Source organism: Anomaloglossus baeobatrachus, chromosome 7, assembly GCF_048569485.1.
Source record: "Anomaloglossus baeobatrachus isolate aAnoBae1 chromosome 7, aAnoBae1.hap1, whole genome shotgun sequence".
Classification (NCBI taxonomy): domain Eukaryota; kingdom Metazoa; phylum Chordata; class Amphibia; order Anura; family Aromobatidae; genus Anomaloglossus; species Anomaloglossus baeobatrachus.
In genome coordinates, this window is record NC_134359.1 from 19,587,054 (window position 1) to 19,607,471 (window position 20,418).

Genomic DNA, 20,418 nt, shown 5'->3' on the forward strand with positions numbered 1-20,418 from the left:
TTCGGCCGTGCGCCTTCATCAGGTCAACTTGTACCCAAAGATCTCAGGCGGCAGATATTGTGGTCATGTTTCCTATCATGATTTTACCTTTCTATAGAGATGAAACATGGCATGGATAGCATTATCTATCTTACCGGTATTCATTTTGAGTTCATAGGCAGGTCTCACTGTTCTGTAAAAAATATGCATGTCATCCACTTGGGATCATGATGCTGAAGATGTGTCTACCATAATTATGTCTGCCACAAGAACCCAAATATTCATAACTGTATGCCAGCTCAGAAGAGTCTGGTTGCCGTCCTTTGAAATTCAGCAGAGCTGACACCAGAGGTGACAGAAGTATCACTTCTTAAGCTCTGTATATACAAAACCCAGGCTTTTCTTCTGCTTTACAGCAGATATATAAGTTCAATTACCTATCCACATCAGGGGGTCCTATTTCAATGATGGTGAAAAAGGGGTCAGATATACTGTTAGATTGCAAGCTCTTGGCTCATATTCAAATGATGAAGCTATGTTTAAATAGACTGATCCTCTTATACCATTAAATTATAGTACCTCCTCCTTAGAGGTGGCATGGGAGACTGATTTACCGATTGTCTTTTTTCTGTTTTCAGAAGCCATCCCATCCACCACACTCACAAAAAGAACAGCTGCGCTCGGCCCTTGGGTCTTGGATTGAGGGGTTCCTCATCCGATACATTACCATTCTGTAGCATAGGAAACTGTAAATGGTCGTGTAAATATTTAATAGTAACAGAGTGAAAAATAGATTGTATGTGGATGACAAGTGAGGAGAAAATCGTACCACTTTTCTGGATGAAAATCGGATCAATTTTTTTTGTTCATGTGACCTCGGCCTTATGGTAGTTACAGTATATACTTATAAATATGACCAGTATTACAGTGCTTTGAAAAAATATTCATATCCCATAAACCTTGTCACATCTTTTCACGTTACACCCACAAATTAGATTATATATTACTAGGATTTTATTTGACATCAATATTAAGCAGCAAGTATTTAAGTGTACCGGAAATGATACATAGTGTTCTAAATATTTTAAAAATATAAATCTGAAAATTGAGGTGCGTTTGTATTCAGTCAGTACTTTGTAGGACCACCTTTCTCTGTCTTTTGGGGTCTCTCCAGCTTTGCTCATCTAGTGGTGACATTTTCCTCTTCTTCTCTCGCTCAGTGAGATTGGATGGAGACATCTGTGAACAGTAGTTTTTACGTCTTGTTACAGATTCTCAGTGGATTCGGTCTGGGCTGTGACTTGGCTGCTCGCACACAGGAATATGCTCTGATCTAAACCCTCCATTGTAGATCTGCAGGATGTTTAAGGTTGTTGTCCTGCTGGAAGGTGAACCTACGCCCCAGTTTCTGGTGTTTTGCAGACTGGTTTCCTCCAAGATTGCCCTATATTTAGCTCCATCCATCTTCTCATCACCTCTGACCAGCTTCCCTGCCCCTGCTGAAAAAAGCCTCCCCACAGCAGGCTGCTGCCTCCATCATGTGTGACTGTGGGGATGGTGTTTTCATGGTAATGTGCAGTGTTAGTTTCTACCACACATAGAGTTTTGAATTTAGTCCCAAAAATGCTCCTTTGGTCTCAACTAACAAGAGCACCTTCTTCCACATGCTTGCTGTGTCCCTTACATCTTGCATTCAAAAATGTCTATAAAGGGCAGATTTGTGTTGTCTACAACTAATAGTCACCCAGTGGACAGATTCTCCCCCTGAGCTATGATCTCTGTGGCTCCTCCAGTGACCATGAGCCTCTTGGTTTCTTCTCACATTAGTGTTTTCATTGATTGGGAAGTCAGTATTGGTAGCCATCATGTCTTTGTCTTCATAGATTTGCAGTTGTGCTGTACTCCATCCATTTGTGAGTGATAGATTGAACAGTGCTCTGTGAGATATTCAGAGGGGTTTTTTTATAACCTAACCCTGCTTTACTCTTCTCCACAACTTTATCCCTGACCTGTTTGGTGTGTTCCTTGGCTTTCATGATACTGTTTGATCCCTAATCTTCTCAAACAAACCTCTGAGGCCACAGAACAGCTGTAGTTATACTGAGAATAAAGTACACCCATGTGGACTCAATGTACTAATGAGGAGACTTCTGGAGTCAATTGGTCACTCAGGATTTTATTTAGGTGGATATGGCTACGGGGGTTGAATACAAATGCACGTCACAGTTTTCATATTTATATTTTTAAAATCTTTAGAAACTCATGTATCATTTCTTTACACCTCACAAATACTTAAAATCTAAATTAAATATATCTGAGTTTCTGGGTGTAGAGTTCGAAAATGTGGAAGGGTTCACAGGGTGTGAATACTTTTTCAAGGCACAGCATAGTGTTATATTCTTGTACCTTGACAATAGTGAGAGCAGATTTCAGAAATGGGATTTCCTTTCTCCTGTTTCCTCCCATTAGTCAGGTAATCCGTGGACATTAGACGACCGCGGCAGTGAACTTTCTCTGTAATATCAATTCACTTTTCGGGTCACTTATGAATCATAAAATCTCATTATTTATATATGAGATCAGGTTATTTCATCATTATTATGTCAGATTTGTGCCGTCTTCGGGTCTTTGGCGACAGCTTCATTAGGTCAGTCTGTACCTGAGCGCCCAATATTACAAAATTGATTGAAGCCATAAATTTTCGGTAGATGCTAAATTCATAGGTTTTGTTCGGATGAGATTTTCTATCTTTTTACAAAATCACAAAATGCAGTTTATTGATTTTGTTAAACCAGATACCATTTTCCAGATTTGTACATGGTCTACATGACATTTTTTTTTTGTATTTGGGTGGTTTAGGGGTTAATGAATGTATCTGTAAAAGAGATTTCTTAAGAGATGGTCAGTGAGTAATACCGTATCTTTGGAGGATTCAAGTGATGAAGGATTAACGGTCATTGCCATTATTTATTTGTGTTAGTATCTAATATTCTTGCAGTTTGGGGTTCTCCTGGATTCCTATAGCTTAGTACAGACAAGGGGCTATTGGAGGTGGGAGGTCATTACCTGTATATCATCGAAATAAGTGCAAAATTGTTTAAAAAGTCACAGCTCAAATGTCATCTTAACCTTCGTCAGGCTGCATAATGGATGCAAAAATATCTCGACCCCTTATCTCGGAAGGGGGGGGAGAGATATTTTATTGAAATTTGGCCAATATATTCTGGACCAAAACTGCAGAGATGTCACGAAATTTCAGCCCTCTACGGCTTTTCTAAAAAAAAGTTATTGCAATTTTAAAACGGAATAGTTACAATTGTACCTATTCAGCCGGACAAAGGTTAAATTTCCAAATTCCCTGTTTCCTTTCTACAGCCTCTGACCAAAATAATATAATTCTGTCTGCATCTACATGCATGCTGCTACTAGGGGGAAACTCAATTCATAGGGATTTATAGCGCCATCACATGCAGTAGCTCACTGCATACAGATTCATACAGCCACCACTAGGGGGAGCTCACTACATACAGATTAATACAGCCACCACTAGAGGGAGCTCACTACATACAGATTTATACAAACACCACTAGAGGGAGCTCACTACATACAGATTTATACAGCCACCACTAGAGGGAGCTCACTACATACAGATTTATACAGCCACCACTAGAGGGAGCTCACTACATACAGATTTATACAACCACCACTAGGGGGAGCTCACTACATACAGATTTATACAACCACCACTAGGGGGAGCTCACTACATACAGATTTATACAACCACCACTAGAGGGAGCTCGCTACATACAGATTTATACAGCCACTTCTAGGGGGAGCTCACTACATACAGATTTATACAGCCACCACTAGAGGGAGCTCACTACATACAGATTTATACAGCGACCACTAGAGGGAGCTCACTACATACAGATTTATACAGTCACCACTAGAGGGAGCTCACTACATACAGATTTATACAGTCACCACTAGGGGGAGCTCACTACATACAGATTTATACAGCCACCACTAGAGGGAGCTCAATACATACAGATTAATACAGCCACCACTAGAGGGAGCTCACTACATACAGTTTAATACAGCCACTTCTAGGGGGAGCTCACTACATACAGATTTATACAGCCACCACTAGAGGGAGCTCACTACATACAGATTTATACAGCCACCACTAGAGGGAGCTCACTACATACAGATTTATACAGCCACCACTAGAGGGAGCTCACTACATACAGATTTATACAGCCACCACTAGGGGGAGCTCACTACATACAGATTTATACAGCCACCACTAGAGGGAGCTCACTACATACAGATTTATACACCCACTTCTAGGTGGAGCTCACTACATACAGATTTATACAGCCACCACAAGAGGGAGCTCACTACATACAGATTTATACATCCACCACTAGAGGGAGCTCACTACATACAGATTTATACAGCCACCACTAGGGGGAGCTCACTACATACAGATTTATACAGCCACCACTAGAGGGAGCTCACTACATACAGATTTATACACCCACTTCTAGGTGGAGCTCACTACATACAGATTTATACATCCACCACTAGAGGGAGCTCACTACATACAGATTTATACATCCACCACTAGAGGGAGCTCACTACATACAGATTTATACAGCCACCACTAGGGGGAGCTCACTACATACAGATTTATACAGCCACCACTAGAGGGAGCTCACTACATACAGATTTATACACCCACTTCTAGGTGGAGCTCACTACATACAGATTTATACATCCACCACTAGAGGGAGCTCACTACATACAGATTTATACAGCCACCACTAGAGGGAGCTCACTACATACAGATTTATACAGCCACCACTAGAGGGAGCTCACTACATACAGATTTATACAGCCACCACTAGGAGGAGCTCACTACATACATATTTATATAGCCACCACTAGAGGGAGCTCACTACATACAGATTTATACAATCACCACTAGAGGGAGCTCACTACATACAGATTTATACAGCCACCACTAGAGGGAGCTCACTTCATACAGATTTATACAATCATTACTAGGGGGCGCTCACTACATACAGATTTATACAGCCACCACTAGAGGGAGCTCACTACATATAGATTATACAGTCACCACTAGAGGGAGCTCACTACATACAGATTATACAGCCACCACTAGAGGGAGCTCACTACATACTGATTTATACAATCATCACTAGGGGGTGCTCACTATATACAGATTTATACAGCCACCACTAGGGGAGCTCACTACATACAGATTTATACAGTCACCACTAGAGGGAGCTCACTACATAAAGATTTATACAGCCACGACTAGAGGGAGCTCACTCCATACAGATTTATACAGTCACCACTAGAGGGAGCTCACTACATACAGATTATACAGTCACCACTAGAGGGAGCTCACTACATACAGATTATACAGCCACCACTAGCGGGAGCTCACTACATACAGATTTATACAATCATCACTAGGGGGCGCTCACTATATACAGATTTATACAGCCACCACTAGGGGAGCACACTACATACAGATTTATACAGTCACCACTAGAGGGAGCTCACTACATACAGATTTATACAGCCACCACTAGGGGAGCTCACTACATACAGATTTATACAGTCACCACTAGAGGGAGCTCACTACATACAGATTTATACAGCCACAACTAGAGGGAGCTCACTACATACAGATTTATACAGTCACCACTAGAGGGAGCTCACTACATACAGATTTATACAGTCACCACTAGAGGGAGCTCACTACATACAGATTTATACAGTCACCACTAGGGGGAGCTCACTACATACAGATTTATACAGCCACCACTAGGGGGAGCTCACTACATACAGGTTTATACAGACACCACTAGAGGGAGCTCACTACATACAGATTTATACAGCCACCACTAGGGGGAGCTCACTACATACAGATTTATACAGACACCACTAGGGGGAGCTCACTACATACAGATTTATACAGTCACCACTAGAGGGAGCTCACTACATACAGATTTATACAGTCACCACTAGAGGAAGCTCACTACATACAGGTTTATACAGTCACCACTAGAGGGAGCTCACTACATACAGATTTATACATCCACCACTAGGGGGAGCTCACTACATACAGATTTATACATCCACCACTAGGGGGAGCTCACTACATACAGATTTATACAACCACCACTAGAGGGAGCTCACTACATACAGATTTATACATCCACCACTAGGGGGAGCTCACTACATACAGATTTATACATCCACCACTAGGGGGAGCTCACTACATACAGATTTATACATCCACCACTAGAGGGAGCTCACTACATACAGGTTTATACAGTCACCACTAGAGGGAGCTCACTACATACAGATTTATACAGCCACCACTAGAGGGAGCTCACTACATACAGATTTATACAGTCACCACTAGGGGGAGCTCACTACATACAGATTTATACAGTCACCACTAGAGGGAGCTCACTACATACAGGTTTATACAGTCACCACTAGAGGGAGCTCACTACATACAGAGCTATACAGTCACCACTAGGGGGAGCTCACTACATACAGATTTATACAGTCACCACTAGAGGGAGCTCACTACATACAGATTTATACAGCCACAACTAGAGGGAGCTCACTACATACAGATTTATACAGTCACCACTAGAGGGAGCTCACTACATACAGATTTATACAGTCACCACTAGAGGGAGCTCACTACATACAGATTTATACAGTCACCACTAGGGGGAGCTCACTACATACAGATTTATACAGCCACCACTAGGGGGAGCTCACTACATACAGGTTTATACAGACACCACTAGAGGGAGCTCACTACATACAGATTTATACAGCCACCACTAGGGGGAGCTCACTACATACAGATTTATACAGACACCACTAGGGGGAGCTCACTACATACAGATTTATACAGTCACCACTAGAGGGAGCTCACTACATACAGATTTATACAGTCACCACTAGAGGAAGCTCACTACATACAGGTTTATACAGTCACCACTAGAGGGAGCTCACTACATACAGATTTATACATCCACCACTAGGGGGAGCTCACTACATACAGATTTATACATCCACCACTAGGGGGAGCTCACTACATACAGATTTATACAACCACCACTAGAGGGAGCTCACTACATACAGATTTATACATCCACCACTAGGGGGAGCTCACTACATACAGATTTATACATCCACCACTAGGGGGAGCTCACTACATACAGATTTATACATCCACCACTAGAGGGAGCTCACTACATACAGGTTTATACAGTCACCACTAGAGGGAGCTCACTACATACAGATTTATACAGCCACCACTAGAGGGAGCTCACTACATACAGATTTATACAGTCACCACTAGGGGGAGCTCACTACATACAGATTTATACAGTCACCACTAGAGGGAGCTCACTACATACAGGTTTATACAGTCACCACTAGAGGGAGCTCACTACTTAGGGATTTCCACAAACCTACATTCAATCTGCTCAAGTAATTTCTGTCCTTGCAGTCACATAGGTTGAGATGACTTTTATTCTTATGTCTTTCTGCAGGATCTTTGCAGGCAGCACATGGCTGGAAAATCTCTTTTCAGTCGCACAGAGGCAACCGGAGCGGCAGCAGAAAACTCTCGCGTCAGCAGCGTGTCTTCCCAATTTAGTGATGTCCCACAGCCGAGCCCCAGCTCCCATAGCAGTACTCCGTCCTGGTGTGAGGAACCCGTGCAGTCCAACATGGACATTTCCACTGGTCACATGATCCTGGTGAGTGAGATATGTAAGGAAGAACTCTACCACCTACTCGAAGATCTTATGTATCTTTATAGCTGTACTTTTGTGAGTTTTGTACTCTAGGTTTTGTGCTTGATTTGGTGACTTTACTAAGATTTTATGAGTCGCAACAGGCATATATGGAAGATCATCTGAGAAACAGAGACCGTCTGGCCAAGGAGTGGCAAGCCCTGTGCGCTTATCAGGCCGAGCCGAACGCCTGCTCCACTGCCAAGAATGACACCAACCTGAAGAAGAACAGGAACCCAGATTTTGTGCCCTGTAGGTGCCATAATTGTATTTGTCCAATAAGCAACTCCATTATTCATTATTTCTATGCCCTGCAGCTAGGGTCAGCTGTAAAGGGCTTGGTCATTTGTTTTTGTTTTTTTTATTCTTCATTTTGCCACTTTCACTCGAGGACATTTTAGAATGTCTTTTACAGTATTGGACAATCCCTTTAAGACTGTGCAGTTCCAGAGGCAGAGCAATGTGTCACTACTAAGGGGACCATTGCAGGTCTGGGCACCAAGAGCTGACATCCTGGATCTTGTACTTTGTATCCACATGATATAACTAATTTCTTAGTTTTATAATTGGAGGTATAACTATTAGTATTTGGCAATGTATGGCAGTATTAGGTAGAATTTTGCAGGGATTTTCTCTAAAATTGTCAATTATCGCAGCTCCTACATTAAGTGATATTCATGTTAATACTGAATGACAGTTATGTCATTCAGTATTAACATGAATATCACTTAATGTAGGAGCTGCGATAATTGACAATTTTAGAGAAAATTCCTGCAAAATCCTACCTAATACTGCCATACATTGCCAAATACTATTAGTGCATATACTGCCATACTGTGAACTAATATTAGACCCATCCAAGGCCTACATTATATATTTATACTTTGGAGCAGCGGCATGCTTTGTCTATATAATAGCACTTACATATCGTGCCCAAATAATACCGTACAGACCTTTCATATAACTGCCATTCACTGCCACAATAAGAAATTGAGAATTGTTATCCTAGAGAGTACCGTAATTGTTAGTAAGAATTCATGTCACCATAGGGCACCAGTATAAAAAAAAATAACCGAAGAGAAAAAAAAAATGAGTGCCAGGACTCAAACAAAAACATGAAAAAACTTTATTTAAATAATATAAAAAAACAATAGTTCCGGCGATACAAAGACAAGTTAAAATTGTTGATTGAGTCACAGTGGGAACCATGAAGGTAATTAGTACAGATCACAGCTGTATTATGTGTAATACAAAGCAGTATACACAAAGAAATGTATACAAAGTGTCTGTACAAAAAATACCAATAAATAATTATTGATTATCAACAACCCACAATGAGAGTCAGAGGTAATGGAAATAAATGGAAATAAACACCCGACGCGCGTTTCAGTGGTTATGACCATGTACCATTGAGAATTGTTATCCTAGAGAATAATTATTAGTAAGAATTCATGTCCCCATAGGGCACCAATGCAATAAAAATAACAGAAGAGAAAAAAATGAGTACCAGGACTTAAAAAAAATGAAAAACTTTATTTAAATAAAAAAAAACAATAGTTCTAGTGAGACAAACAAAAGCTAAAATTGTTGATTGAGTCACAGTGGGAATCTTGAAGGTAATTAGTACAGATCACAGCTATATTATGTGTAATACAAAGCAGTATACACAAACAAATGTAAACAAAGAGTCTGTAAACAAAATACCAATAAATAATTATTGATTATAATCAACCCACAATGAGAATCACAGGTAATGGAAATAAATGGAAATAAACACCCGACGCGCATTTCACTGTTGCTTCCTCAATGGTTATGACCACATACCATTGTTCCCTCTGTATTTCACCCACACATTTTATCCTTCATTTGTATCAATGGAACTATTGCTTTTTAATATTTATTTATATTTCAATAAAGTTTTGTTTTTTTTTCATTTTTTTGATCATTTGGATTGTTTAATTCTGTCCCGGCACTCATTTTTTTTCTTCGGTTATTTTTTAATGTTCAGTGCCATCATAGCAGTGTTGTTTAATGCTAAAATAAACCGATCATGTGAGACCTAGGTTTGCAAAGAGATTATAGTTTAGATGTTGCAAGCCCCTAAACATGGCGGTGTCATCAATGATATCGCCGTGCATGATCACAGAGTCTATTCTGACTTGTAGTCATTCTATTGTTCTGCGGATTAATTCTGTGGGTTTTCTGTATAACGATGATTCTCTGTATCCCTCCTGTAGACGACCATGCACGTATAAAGCTGAGGAGCGATAACAACCCGTCCCGCAGCGATTACATCAACGCCAGCCCCATTGTACGTAATAATCAATGACCGTTCCTTAGATTAGAGATAAGTCTCATGTTGTTATCTAAATGCTGTCAGGACATGATGTTCCCCAGTAAGCACTTACTGATGGTTCTATGGCTCTATTGTAGCTAGAGAGATAGAGGAAAAGATAGATGATGGATGGATGGAAGGATGGATGAGTGGATGGATGGAGGGATGGATGGATGGATCGATGGATGAGTGGATGGATGGAAGGATGGATGGATGGATGGATGAGTGGACAGAATGGATGGATGGGTGGATAGAATGGATGGATGGATGAGTGGACAAAATGGATGGATGGATAAGTGGACAGAATGGATGGATGGATGGATGGATGGATGTATGGATGAGTGGACAGAATGGATGGATGGATGGGTGGATAGAATGGATGGATGGATGGATGAGTGGACAGAATGGATGGATGGATGGATGGATGGATGAGTGGACAGAATGGATGGATGGATGGGTGGATAGACTGGATGGGTGGATAGAATGGATGGATGAGTGGACAAAATGGATGGATGGATAAGTGGACAGAATGGATGGATGGATGGATGTATGTATGGATGAGTGGACAGAATGGATGGATGGATGGGTGGATAGAATGGATGGATGGATGGATGCATGGGTGGATGGATGGATGGATGGATGAGTGGACAGAATGGATGGATGGATGGGTGGATAGAATGGATGGATGGGTGGATAGAATGGATGGATGGGTGGATAGAATGGATGGATGGGTGGATGGATGGATGGGTGGATAGAATGGATGGATGGATGGATGGGTGGATAGAATGGATGGATGGATGGATGAGTGGACAGAATGCATAGATGGATGAGTGGACAGAATGGATGGATGGATGGATGGGTGGATAGAATAGATGGATGGGTGGATAGAATGGATGGATGGATGGGTGGATAGAATGGATGGATGGGTGGATGGATGGGTGGATAGAATGGATGGATGGATGGATGGATGAGTGGACAGAATGGATGGATGGATGGGTGGATAGAATGGATGGGTGGATAGAATGGATGGATGAGAGGACAGAATGCATAGATGGATGAGTGGACAGAATGGATGGATGGATGGGTGGATAGAATAGATGGATGGGTGGATAGAATGGATGGATGGGTGGATAGAATGGATGGATGAGTGGACAGAATGGATGGATGGGTGGATAGAATGGATGGATGGATGGATGAGTGGACAGAATGCATAGATGGATGAGTGGACAGAATGCATAGATGGATGAGTGGACAGAATGAATGGATGGATGGGTGGATAGAATGGATGGATGGATGGATGAGTGGACAGAATGGATGGATGGATGGATAGATGGATGGATGAGTGGACAGAATGGATGGATGGATGGATGAGTGGACAGAATGGATGGATGGATGGATGAGCGGACAGAATGGATGGATGGATGGGCGGACAGAATGGATGGATAGAATGGATGGATGGATGGATGGATGGATGAGTGGACTGGATGGATGGATGGATGAGTGGACAGAATGGATGGATGGATGGGTGGACAGAATGGATGGATAGAATGGATGGATGGATGGATGGATGAGTGGACTGGATGGATGGATGGGTGGACAGAATGGATGGATAGAATGGATGGATGGATGGATGGATGGATGGATAGATGAGTGGACTGGATGGATGGATGGGTGGACAGAATGGATGGATAGAATGGATGGATGGATGGATGGATGGAGTGAGTCATGGCCAAAACTATTAGCACCTTTGAAATTGTTCCAGAAAATTAACTTTTTCTCCCCGAACATTATTGCAATTACCCATGTTTTGTAATACATGTGGTTATTTCCTTTATGTGCATTGGAACAACACAAAAACAAGGCAAATTTCAAATAATTTCACATAACCTCCCCAAACGATCTTTCTAAAATTGTGGGTAAGCAACTTTGTTTGAAGCATGTGATGCTCATTACAACTCCCCTGTGGCAAGTAACAGGTGTGGGCAATATGAAAATCACACCTGAAACCAGATAAAAGGGGAGAAGTTGACTCATTGCATTGTGAGTTTGGGTTTCCACACTAAGTATGGAGAACAGAGAGAGGGGAAGAGAACTGTCTGAGGACTTGACAACCAAAAAGTTGAAAAGTATCTGCAATCTCAAGGTTTCAAGTCCATCTCCAGAGATCTTGATGTTCCTTTGTCCAAGGTGCGCGACATAATCAAGAAGTTTACAGCCCATGGCACTGTAGCTAATCTCTCTAGATGTGAACAGCAAAGAAAAATTGATGAAAGGTTGTAACGCAGGATAGTCCCAATCAAGTTGCAAAGAAAGTGAAGCCGTCCTGCAGGATCAGGGGGCATCAGTGTCAGTGCAAACTATCCGTCCACATCCGAATGAAATGAAACGCTATGGAGGAGACCCAGGAGGACCCCACTTCTGACACAGAGACATAAAAAAAGCCAAAATGTACGTGAGCAACCAAAAGAGAAGAGAAGACGCCTTCAGATATGAGAGAGCTGGAGACATTTATAAAGAAGAGTCCGAGATTCCGGGTGAGAGGAGGAAGAAGCTGTGGACGGGGACAGGAGACGATTAATCATTTATTCCAAAAGGCGTGCAGCTAAATACTAAGCTGAGGGGGACAACAATTTTGTCCGGACCATTTTGGGAGTTTTGTGTGAAATTCTGTCCAATTTGCCTTTTTTTGTCTCGTTTACACACAAAGGAAATAAACATTTGTATAACAAAACGTGTAATTGTAATAATTTTCTGGGAGGAAATACTTCATTTTCTGGAACAATTTCAAGGTGCTAACACTCGACTGTAGGTAGATACAGTGTGTCACGTAAGTGATTGCTGGCAATCTTCTAATAGCCTCGGCCATCTTTATGTAGAACAGCAATTCTTTTTCTCAGATCCTCAGAGAATTCTTTGCCATGAGGAGCCATGCAGATCTTCAGTGACCAGTATGAGAGAGTGTGTGACAGATAACACCAAACGTGTTTAGTGTATTCCTCCATCTTATTAATACTATTTGATACCAGGGCTGGGGCTGGATCTGATTTCAGATATTGATTTCCCCCCAAAACCCTCTGACTCTCCCTTAGATTGAGCACGACCCTCGTATGCCGGCTTACATCGCCACGCAGGGGCCCCTCTCTCACACCATCGCTGATTTCTGGCAGGTGAGTTCTTACATTGCTGGGGCTGTTGTTATAGAATACCCCCGGTTTATGGATCTGTAATATGAGCCGGACTCTCTTGTTATCTGTCATCTGTAGATGGTTTGGGAAAACGGCTGCACAGTGATAGTGATGCTGAGCCCCCTGGTGGAGGACGGCGTTAAGCAGTGTGATCGTTACTGGCCTGACGAGGGGTCTTCTCTCTACCACATCTATGAGGTTAGTGAAGACGCAAGTGATTTCAGGCTGCTACATCCATCAGCTGCTGCAGAACATCTTTTTCAAGAAAACAAAATACGGTTCTTTCTTTTTTTTAAGTCATATCTAAAATCCTGCTCTGAGTAATTTCATATTATATCTTTATAAGCCTCTGAGTTCCGTTTTTCTGATGTAGTGTGACAAATCCTCTGCATAGACATAAAGGATTTAATATTGCTGCCTGCAGCCACCACTAGGTGGAGCTGACTGTATACTGTGAGATCAATGTATAATCAGTCTGTAGTGAGCTCCCCCTAGTGGTGACAGCAGATAGTAGAAATAATTTAATCCTTTAAGGTCTATGCAAATGATTTGGGGCTCTTTGTCAGAAAACCAAAGCTCTGATTGCCCTAAAAATATATTTAGAAATGAATTTGCCAAGAATTCTGGTCCTCAAAATGAAGAGGGGGTAAAAGCTTGAGCTTCCCATTAAGGTGTAACTATTATTAGAAGTCGTAGCGGAGGTAAATGACCCAGGTTTGGCTTGTTCTTCCTTTCCGCAGGTTAATCTTGTGTCTGAGCATATCTGGTGTGAAGATTTCCTGGTTCGCAGCTTTTACCTGAAGAACGTCCAAACCCAGGAGACTCGAACCCTCACACAGTTCCACTTCCTGAGCTGGCCAGCAGAGGGCATCCCCAGCAGCACTCGCCCCTTGCTGGACTTCCGCAGGTGACCACCTCAATCATTTATTTTTTACAGCCTAAAGGCTACTTTACACACTGCGATATCGGTCCCGATATCGCTAGTGTGGGTACCCGCCCCCATCTGTTGTGCGACACGGGCAAATCGCTGCCCGTGCCGCACAACATCGCCCGGACCCGTCACACATACTTACCTGCCCGGCGACGTCGCTGTGACCGGCGAATCGCCTCCTTTCTAAGGGGTTCGTTCAGCGTCACCGCGACGTCACAGCAGCGTCACTGAACCGCCGCCCAATAGAAGCGGAGGGGCGGAGATGAGCATCCCGCCCACCTCCTTCCTTCCGCATAGCGGCCGGGAGGCAGGTAAGAAGAGCTTCCTCGCTCCTGCGGCGTCACACATAGCGATGTCTGCTGCCGCAGGAGCGACGAACTACATCGTTACTGCTGCAGTAACGATAATCGAGAATGGACCCCCATGTCACCGATGAGCGATTTTTCACGTTTTTGCAACGATGCAAAATCACTCATCGGTGTCACACGCAGCAACATCGCTAATGCGGCCGGATGTGCGTCACGAATTCCGTGACCCCAACGACTCCGCATTAGCGATGTCGCAGCGTGTAAAGCCCCCTTAAGGCTATGTGCCCACGTTGCGTGTTTACATGCAGTTACGCTGCGATCTGCACCGCAGCGTAACTGCATGCGTCCTGCATCCCCTGCACAATCTATGGAGATTGTGCAGGAGCCGTGCCCACGTGGCGTATTAGAGCGCAGCGCTTTGGCTGCTGCCCGAAGCGCGCGTTCTAAGAAGTGACATGTCACTTCTTCCGTGCGGTTTGCATGCTGTCTATAGGGAGAGGCAGCATGCAGAGCGCACGTTCTCTGCATGCACCATGCGCTTCAGAACGCGGCTGTTCAGCTGCGCTCTGAAGCGCACCTTTTAGCTGCAGTGCAGAGCGCACATGTGGGCACATAGCCTAAAGGCCCTGTCACACACACAGATAAATCTGTGGCAGATCTGTGGCAGATCTGTGGCAGATCTGTGGCAGATCTGTGGTAGATCTGTGGCATATCTGTGGCAGATCTGTGGCAGATCTGTGGCAGATCTGTGGCAGATCTGTGGCAGATCTGTGGCTGCAGTGAAATTGTGGACAATCAGTGCCAGGTTTGTGGCTGTGTACAAATGGAACAATATGTCCATGATTTCACTGCAACCACAGATCTGCCAAAGATTTATCTCTGTGTGTGATGGGGCCTTTAGGCCTCCTTCACAGATCCGTGTCTCCCACACGTGTGATTTCCGTTTTCACATGTACCGGAGACACGGGCACATGTAGACCCATTAAAAATCAATGTGTTTGTGCACAAGTGTGTGTTTTGCCATGGACTGTGTGTCCGTGTGCTCCACACGTATACATGTTCATTGACCATGACGGGTGTCACACGGACCGCACGGATGTCCTCCATGTGACATTAGTGCGACACGTACCGGAGAAAACACACTTGTCTGTGAAATTAAATATATTTCTATACTCCCCTTCTCCAGCAATGCTGTCTCTGCCGCAGCTGTCACTTGCTTCCGACCCCCGCTCATTATGCTCATCGCATATGCAAGGCACAGAGGATCGGAAGCAGCAGCAGCAGGGAGTCAGTAGGGCCGGAAACCGTAGATCAGAACCATGGACAGCAACGCCAGGGACAGGTGAGCAGAAAGTTACTGTTCTCCATGTGTTATCACGGATAGCACACGGAGAACACAGGTATGCCAAAATCACGGCACACTGAGGACAATACGCACCTTTTACACGTGTGCAAAACGTGCGTGGTTTTTACGGACGTGTGAAAGAGGCCTTAGGCTATGTGCCCATGTGGCCTTTTTGTCCTGCGTTTTTTTTATGCTTTTTTTCCTCTCTTATTTCAATCAATAAAAGCAAGGAAAAAGCATTCTAGCAAAGTCTATGAGAGTCCTGACTTGCTGTGCACACGCTGCTTCTTTTTTCCTTGCAGATTTTGTTGCTAAAACAAGAAGCAGCGTCAATTGTTTCTGCATTTATTTCCTGCGTTTTTATAATCCCCTGTATTGCTTTATCACTACAGGGGATTAGAGTGCATCAGTTTGCCTCACATATCATGCATACAGCATACATGGTGTGTGAGGCTCTCCGTAGCTCAGTAACCCGGGGTTGTCACGGTGACGACCCAGGGTTATTATGTCAGCGATTGGGTCACTGTGATAGCATTACAGTGACCTGATGGCCATGGAGAGGTAAGCGATTCCTCTCTCTGCCTTCTGAATGCTGCGATCGCACTGATCGCAGTATTAAGGGGGTTAAACTGCCGGGAGCAGCGCGGGCACTGCTCCGAGTAATGAGAGCTCGGTCCCGGCTGTAACAGCATCCGGAGGTCCTGCGATGATTGCGGGGATACAGCGCCTGAACCCGCATGATCACCAGGATAAAAAAAAGCACAAAAAGAAGCAAAAAGGAAAAAACACAAGTGAAAAACCGCGCAAACGCAATAAAAAAATGCACATTTTTTTTCAGCTGTTTTTTTCCTGCCAAAACATGCTTTTGTTATGTGCAGAAAAGAAGCATGCAAAAAAAGCAACGTGTGCACATAGCCTAAAACTACATCAACCATGGAGGTTGGAGTCATGGATGTGACAAGAAAAGAGGGATGATCCTTGGGGTTAGGCTACTTTAACACATCCGGATTTTTGCTCTGCGGCACAATACGGCGTTCTGCAGAAAAACCGCAACCGGCTTTTGTAACGCCGGTTGCGGTTTTTTTTTGCATAGACTTACATTAGTGCCGTATTGTGCCGCAGGGGCTTGCGTTCGGTCCGGTTTTTGCCGCATGCGGCAGGTTTAGCCGATGCCGCGGCCGGATCGAACGTTCCCTGCAACGTTTTTTGCTCCGGCAAAAAACACCGCATCGCGCCGCATCCGGCCGCTGCGGCGCATTTTTCAATGCATACCTATGGAGGCCGGATGCGGAGCGATGCGGAAAAAAACGCATCCGCTCGCCGCATGCGTTTTTTTCCACTGCGCATGCTCAGTAGCATGCCGCAACCGGAAAAAAACGGACGGGCCGCATGTAAAAACTTATGCAAAGGATGCGGTGTTTTCGCCGCATCCGTTGCATAGTTTTCACAGCCGGATTGAGCCGCAGTGCTCAAACCGGATGTGTGAAAGTAGCCTTAGGCTGCTTTCACACATCCGGCTTGAGCTCTGCGGCTCAATCCGGCTGTGCAAGCTATGCAACGGATGCGGTGAAAACACCGCATCCTTTGCATAAGTTTTTCCTTTGCGGCCAGTCCGTTTTTTGCCGCTTGCGGCATGCTACTGAGCATGCGCAGTGGCAAAAACCGCATGCGGCGGCCGGATGCGGTTATTGCCGCATCGCGCCGCATTTGGCCGCCATAGGCATGCATTGAAAAATGCGCCGCATCGGCCGAATGCGGCACGATGCGTTTTTTTTTGCCGCACGAAAAAACGTGCCAGGCAACGTTCCATCCGGCTGCCGCATCGGCTAAATCTGCCGCATGCGGCAAAAACCGGATGGAACGCAAGGCCTTGCGGCACAATGCGGCACTAATTAAAGTCTATGCAGAAAAAACGCAACCGGCAGCAAAAAAAAACGGTTGCGATTTTCCTGCAAAGTGCCGGATTGTGCCGCATTGCAGAAACCGGAGGTGTGAAAGCAGCCTTAGTGCAGATTTTGGGAAAACCCCTTCAGAGATTTGGTGCAGATGGAGACGCTTCTGAAAACCTGCTCCATGTGAATACACTCCAATACTGCCCAAAGACAAAGATTTGTTACAAATGTATCCAGAGCTAAACAGCCTGGAGTCCAGAGCGATACGTTTTACTTGATACATTGTAACAAACGATCCGGCCAGGACAGAAGAGATTTGTGCACTGCTGTGTTTGGGACTATAGTCCCATTCACTGACAGCAAGCAGAGATTCTGAAAACTTTGAAAATAATATTACAAAGTTTTTAAACATGTGTTTATACAAGGGTTATGACTGATGTTAACTCTTTAGATTCCAGCTTTCAGGCCACTCCAGAAGATGCTGAACCTCTTATGCTGCCGGCCACGAGTTTGTTTCCCCGCAGACGTGTTGATGCCTCGTCCTGATCCATGCTCCTCGTTACTTACCGCCGGTCTCAGCTCATCGCTGCCCTTGTCATTTTTGTGATTTGCAGCTTGTAATTTTGGTCTCAGTTGCATAGTCACAAAAGTGATCATGAGCAGATGAGACGAGCGTCCGCCAGCAGGGGGCGCATTCTGGCCTCCGGTGTCACTGCTGGGTGCAGTCGGTGACATTGTACCGGGATATCTGCCTCCTGGGGGTCCCCCGCCTGGACTCCACCATGTCCGATTACAATGGAGCGAAGGAATGTTACACGGAATGGGAGAGGGTCCATAGGTGACAGTAATGTTATCACTGCTCTGACTGGTGATGCTGGTGTGAGCGTCTTCTCCTGTGTTACAGGAAGGTGAACAAGTCTTTCCGAGGACGATCCTGCCCCATTATTGTGCATTGCAGGTAACAGTAGACATACACATCTCTGCGTGCTGCTATACACCCTGTATATACACTGCAGGAGCCCGGCTCTGCTATACTACACCCTGTATATACACTGCAGGAGCCCGGCTCTGCTATACTACACCCTGTATATACACTGCAGGAGCCCGGCTCTGCTATACTACACCCTGTATATACACTGTAGGAGCCCGGCTCTGCTATACTACACCCTGTATATACAGTGCAGGAGCCCGGCTCTGCTATACTACACCCTGTATATACACTGTAGGAGCCCGGCCCTGCTATACTACACCCTGTATATACAGTGCAGGAGCCCGGCTCTGCTATACTACACCCTGTATATACACTGCAGGAGCCTGGCTCTGCTATACTACACCCTGTATATACACTGCAGGAGCCCGGCTCTGCTATACTACACCCTGTATATACACTGCAGGAGCCCGGCTCTGCTATACTACACCCTGTATAGACACTGCAGGAGCCCGGCTCTGCTATACTACACCCTGTATACACACTGCAGGAGCCCGGCTCTGCTATACTACACCCTGTATATACACTGCAGGCCCCCGGCTCTGCTATACTACACCCTGTATATACACTGCAGGAGCCCGGCTCTGCTATACTACACCCTGTATATACACTGCAGGAGCCCGGCTCTGCTATACTACACCCTGTATTTACACTGCAGGAGCCCGGCTCTGCTATACTACACCCTGTATATACACTGCAGGAGCCCGGCTCTGCTATACTACACCCTGTATATACACTGCATGAGCCCGGCTCTGCTATACTACACCCTGTATATACACTGCAGGAGCCCGGCTCTGCTATACTACACCCTGTATATACACTGCAGGAGCCCGGCTCTGCTATACTACACCCTGTATATACAGTGCAGGAGCCCGGCTCTGCTATACTACACCCTGTATATACACTGCAGGAGCCCGGCTCTGCTATACTACACCCTGTATATACACTGCAGGAGCCCGGCTCTGCTATACTACACCCTGTATATACACTGCAGGAGCCCGGCTCTGCTATACTACACCCTGTATATACACTGCAGGAGCCCGGCTCTGCTATACTACACCCTGTATATACAGTGCAGGAGCCCGGCTCTGCTATACTACACCCTGTATATACACTGCAGGAGCCCGGCTCTGCTATACTACACCCTGTATATACACTGCAGGACCCCGGCTCTGCTATACTACACCCTGTATATACACTGCAGGAGCCCGGCTCTGCTATACTACACCCTGTATATACACTGCAGGAGCCCGGCCCTGCTATACTACACCCTGTATATACACTGCAGGAGCCCGGCTCTGCTATACTACACCCTGTATATACACTGCAGGAGCCCGGCTCTGCTATACTACACCCTGTATATACACTGCAGGAGCCCGGCTCTGCTATACTACGCCCTGTATATACACTGCAGGAGCCCGGCTCTGCTATACTACGCCCTGTATATACACTGCAGGAGCCCGGCCCTGCTATACTACACCCTGTATATACAGTGCAGGTGCCCGGCTCTGCTATACTACACCCTGTATATACACTGCAGGAGCCCGGCCCTGCTATACTACACCCTGTATATACACTGCAGGAGCCCGGCTC

General features: G+C 44.8%; 1 protein-coding gene across 3 annotated transcripts in view; it reads left to right on the top strand.

Annotated features, from left to right (window-relative positions):
• PTPRN (protein tyrosine phosphatase receptor type N) overlaps window positions 1–20,418 on the top strand; it is a 94,392-nt gene that overhangs the window by 65,564 nt on the left and 8,410 nt on the right. For 2 of the 3 annotated variants that reach the window (XM_075317107.1, XM_075317109.1), the window contains 7 exons: window positions 7,596–7,805; window positions 7,937–8,093; window positions 10,079–10,152; window positions 13,266–13,343; window positions 13,440–13,559; window positions 14,102–14,268; window positions 18,742–18,795. In XM_075317107.1, coding sequence (XP_075173222.1) covers window positions 7,596–7,805; window positions 7,937–8,093; window positions 10,079–10,152; window positions 13,266–13,343; window positions 13,440–13,559; window positions 14,102–14,268; window positions 18,742–18,795 — 860 coding nt within the window. The remainder of the gene's footprint in view (window positions 1–7,595; window positions 7,806–7,936; window positions 8,094–10,078; window positions 10,153–13,265; window positions 13,344–13,439; window positions 13,560–14,101; window positions 14,269–18,741; window positions 18,796–20,418) is intronic. The other variant, XM_075317108.1, reaches the window with a different exon arrangement.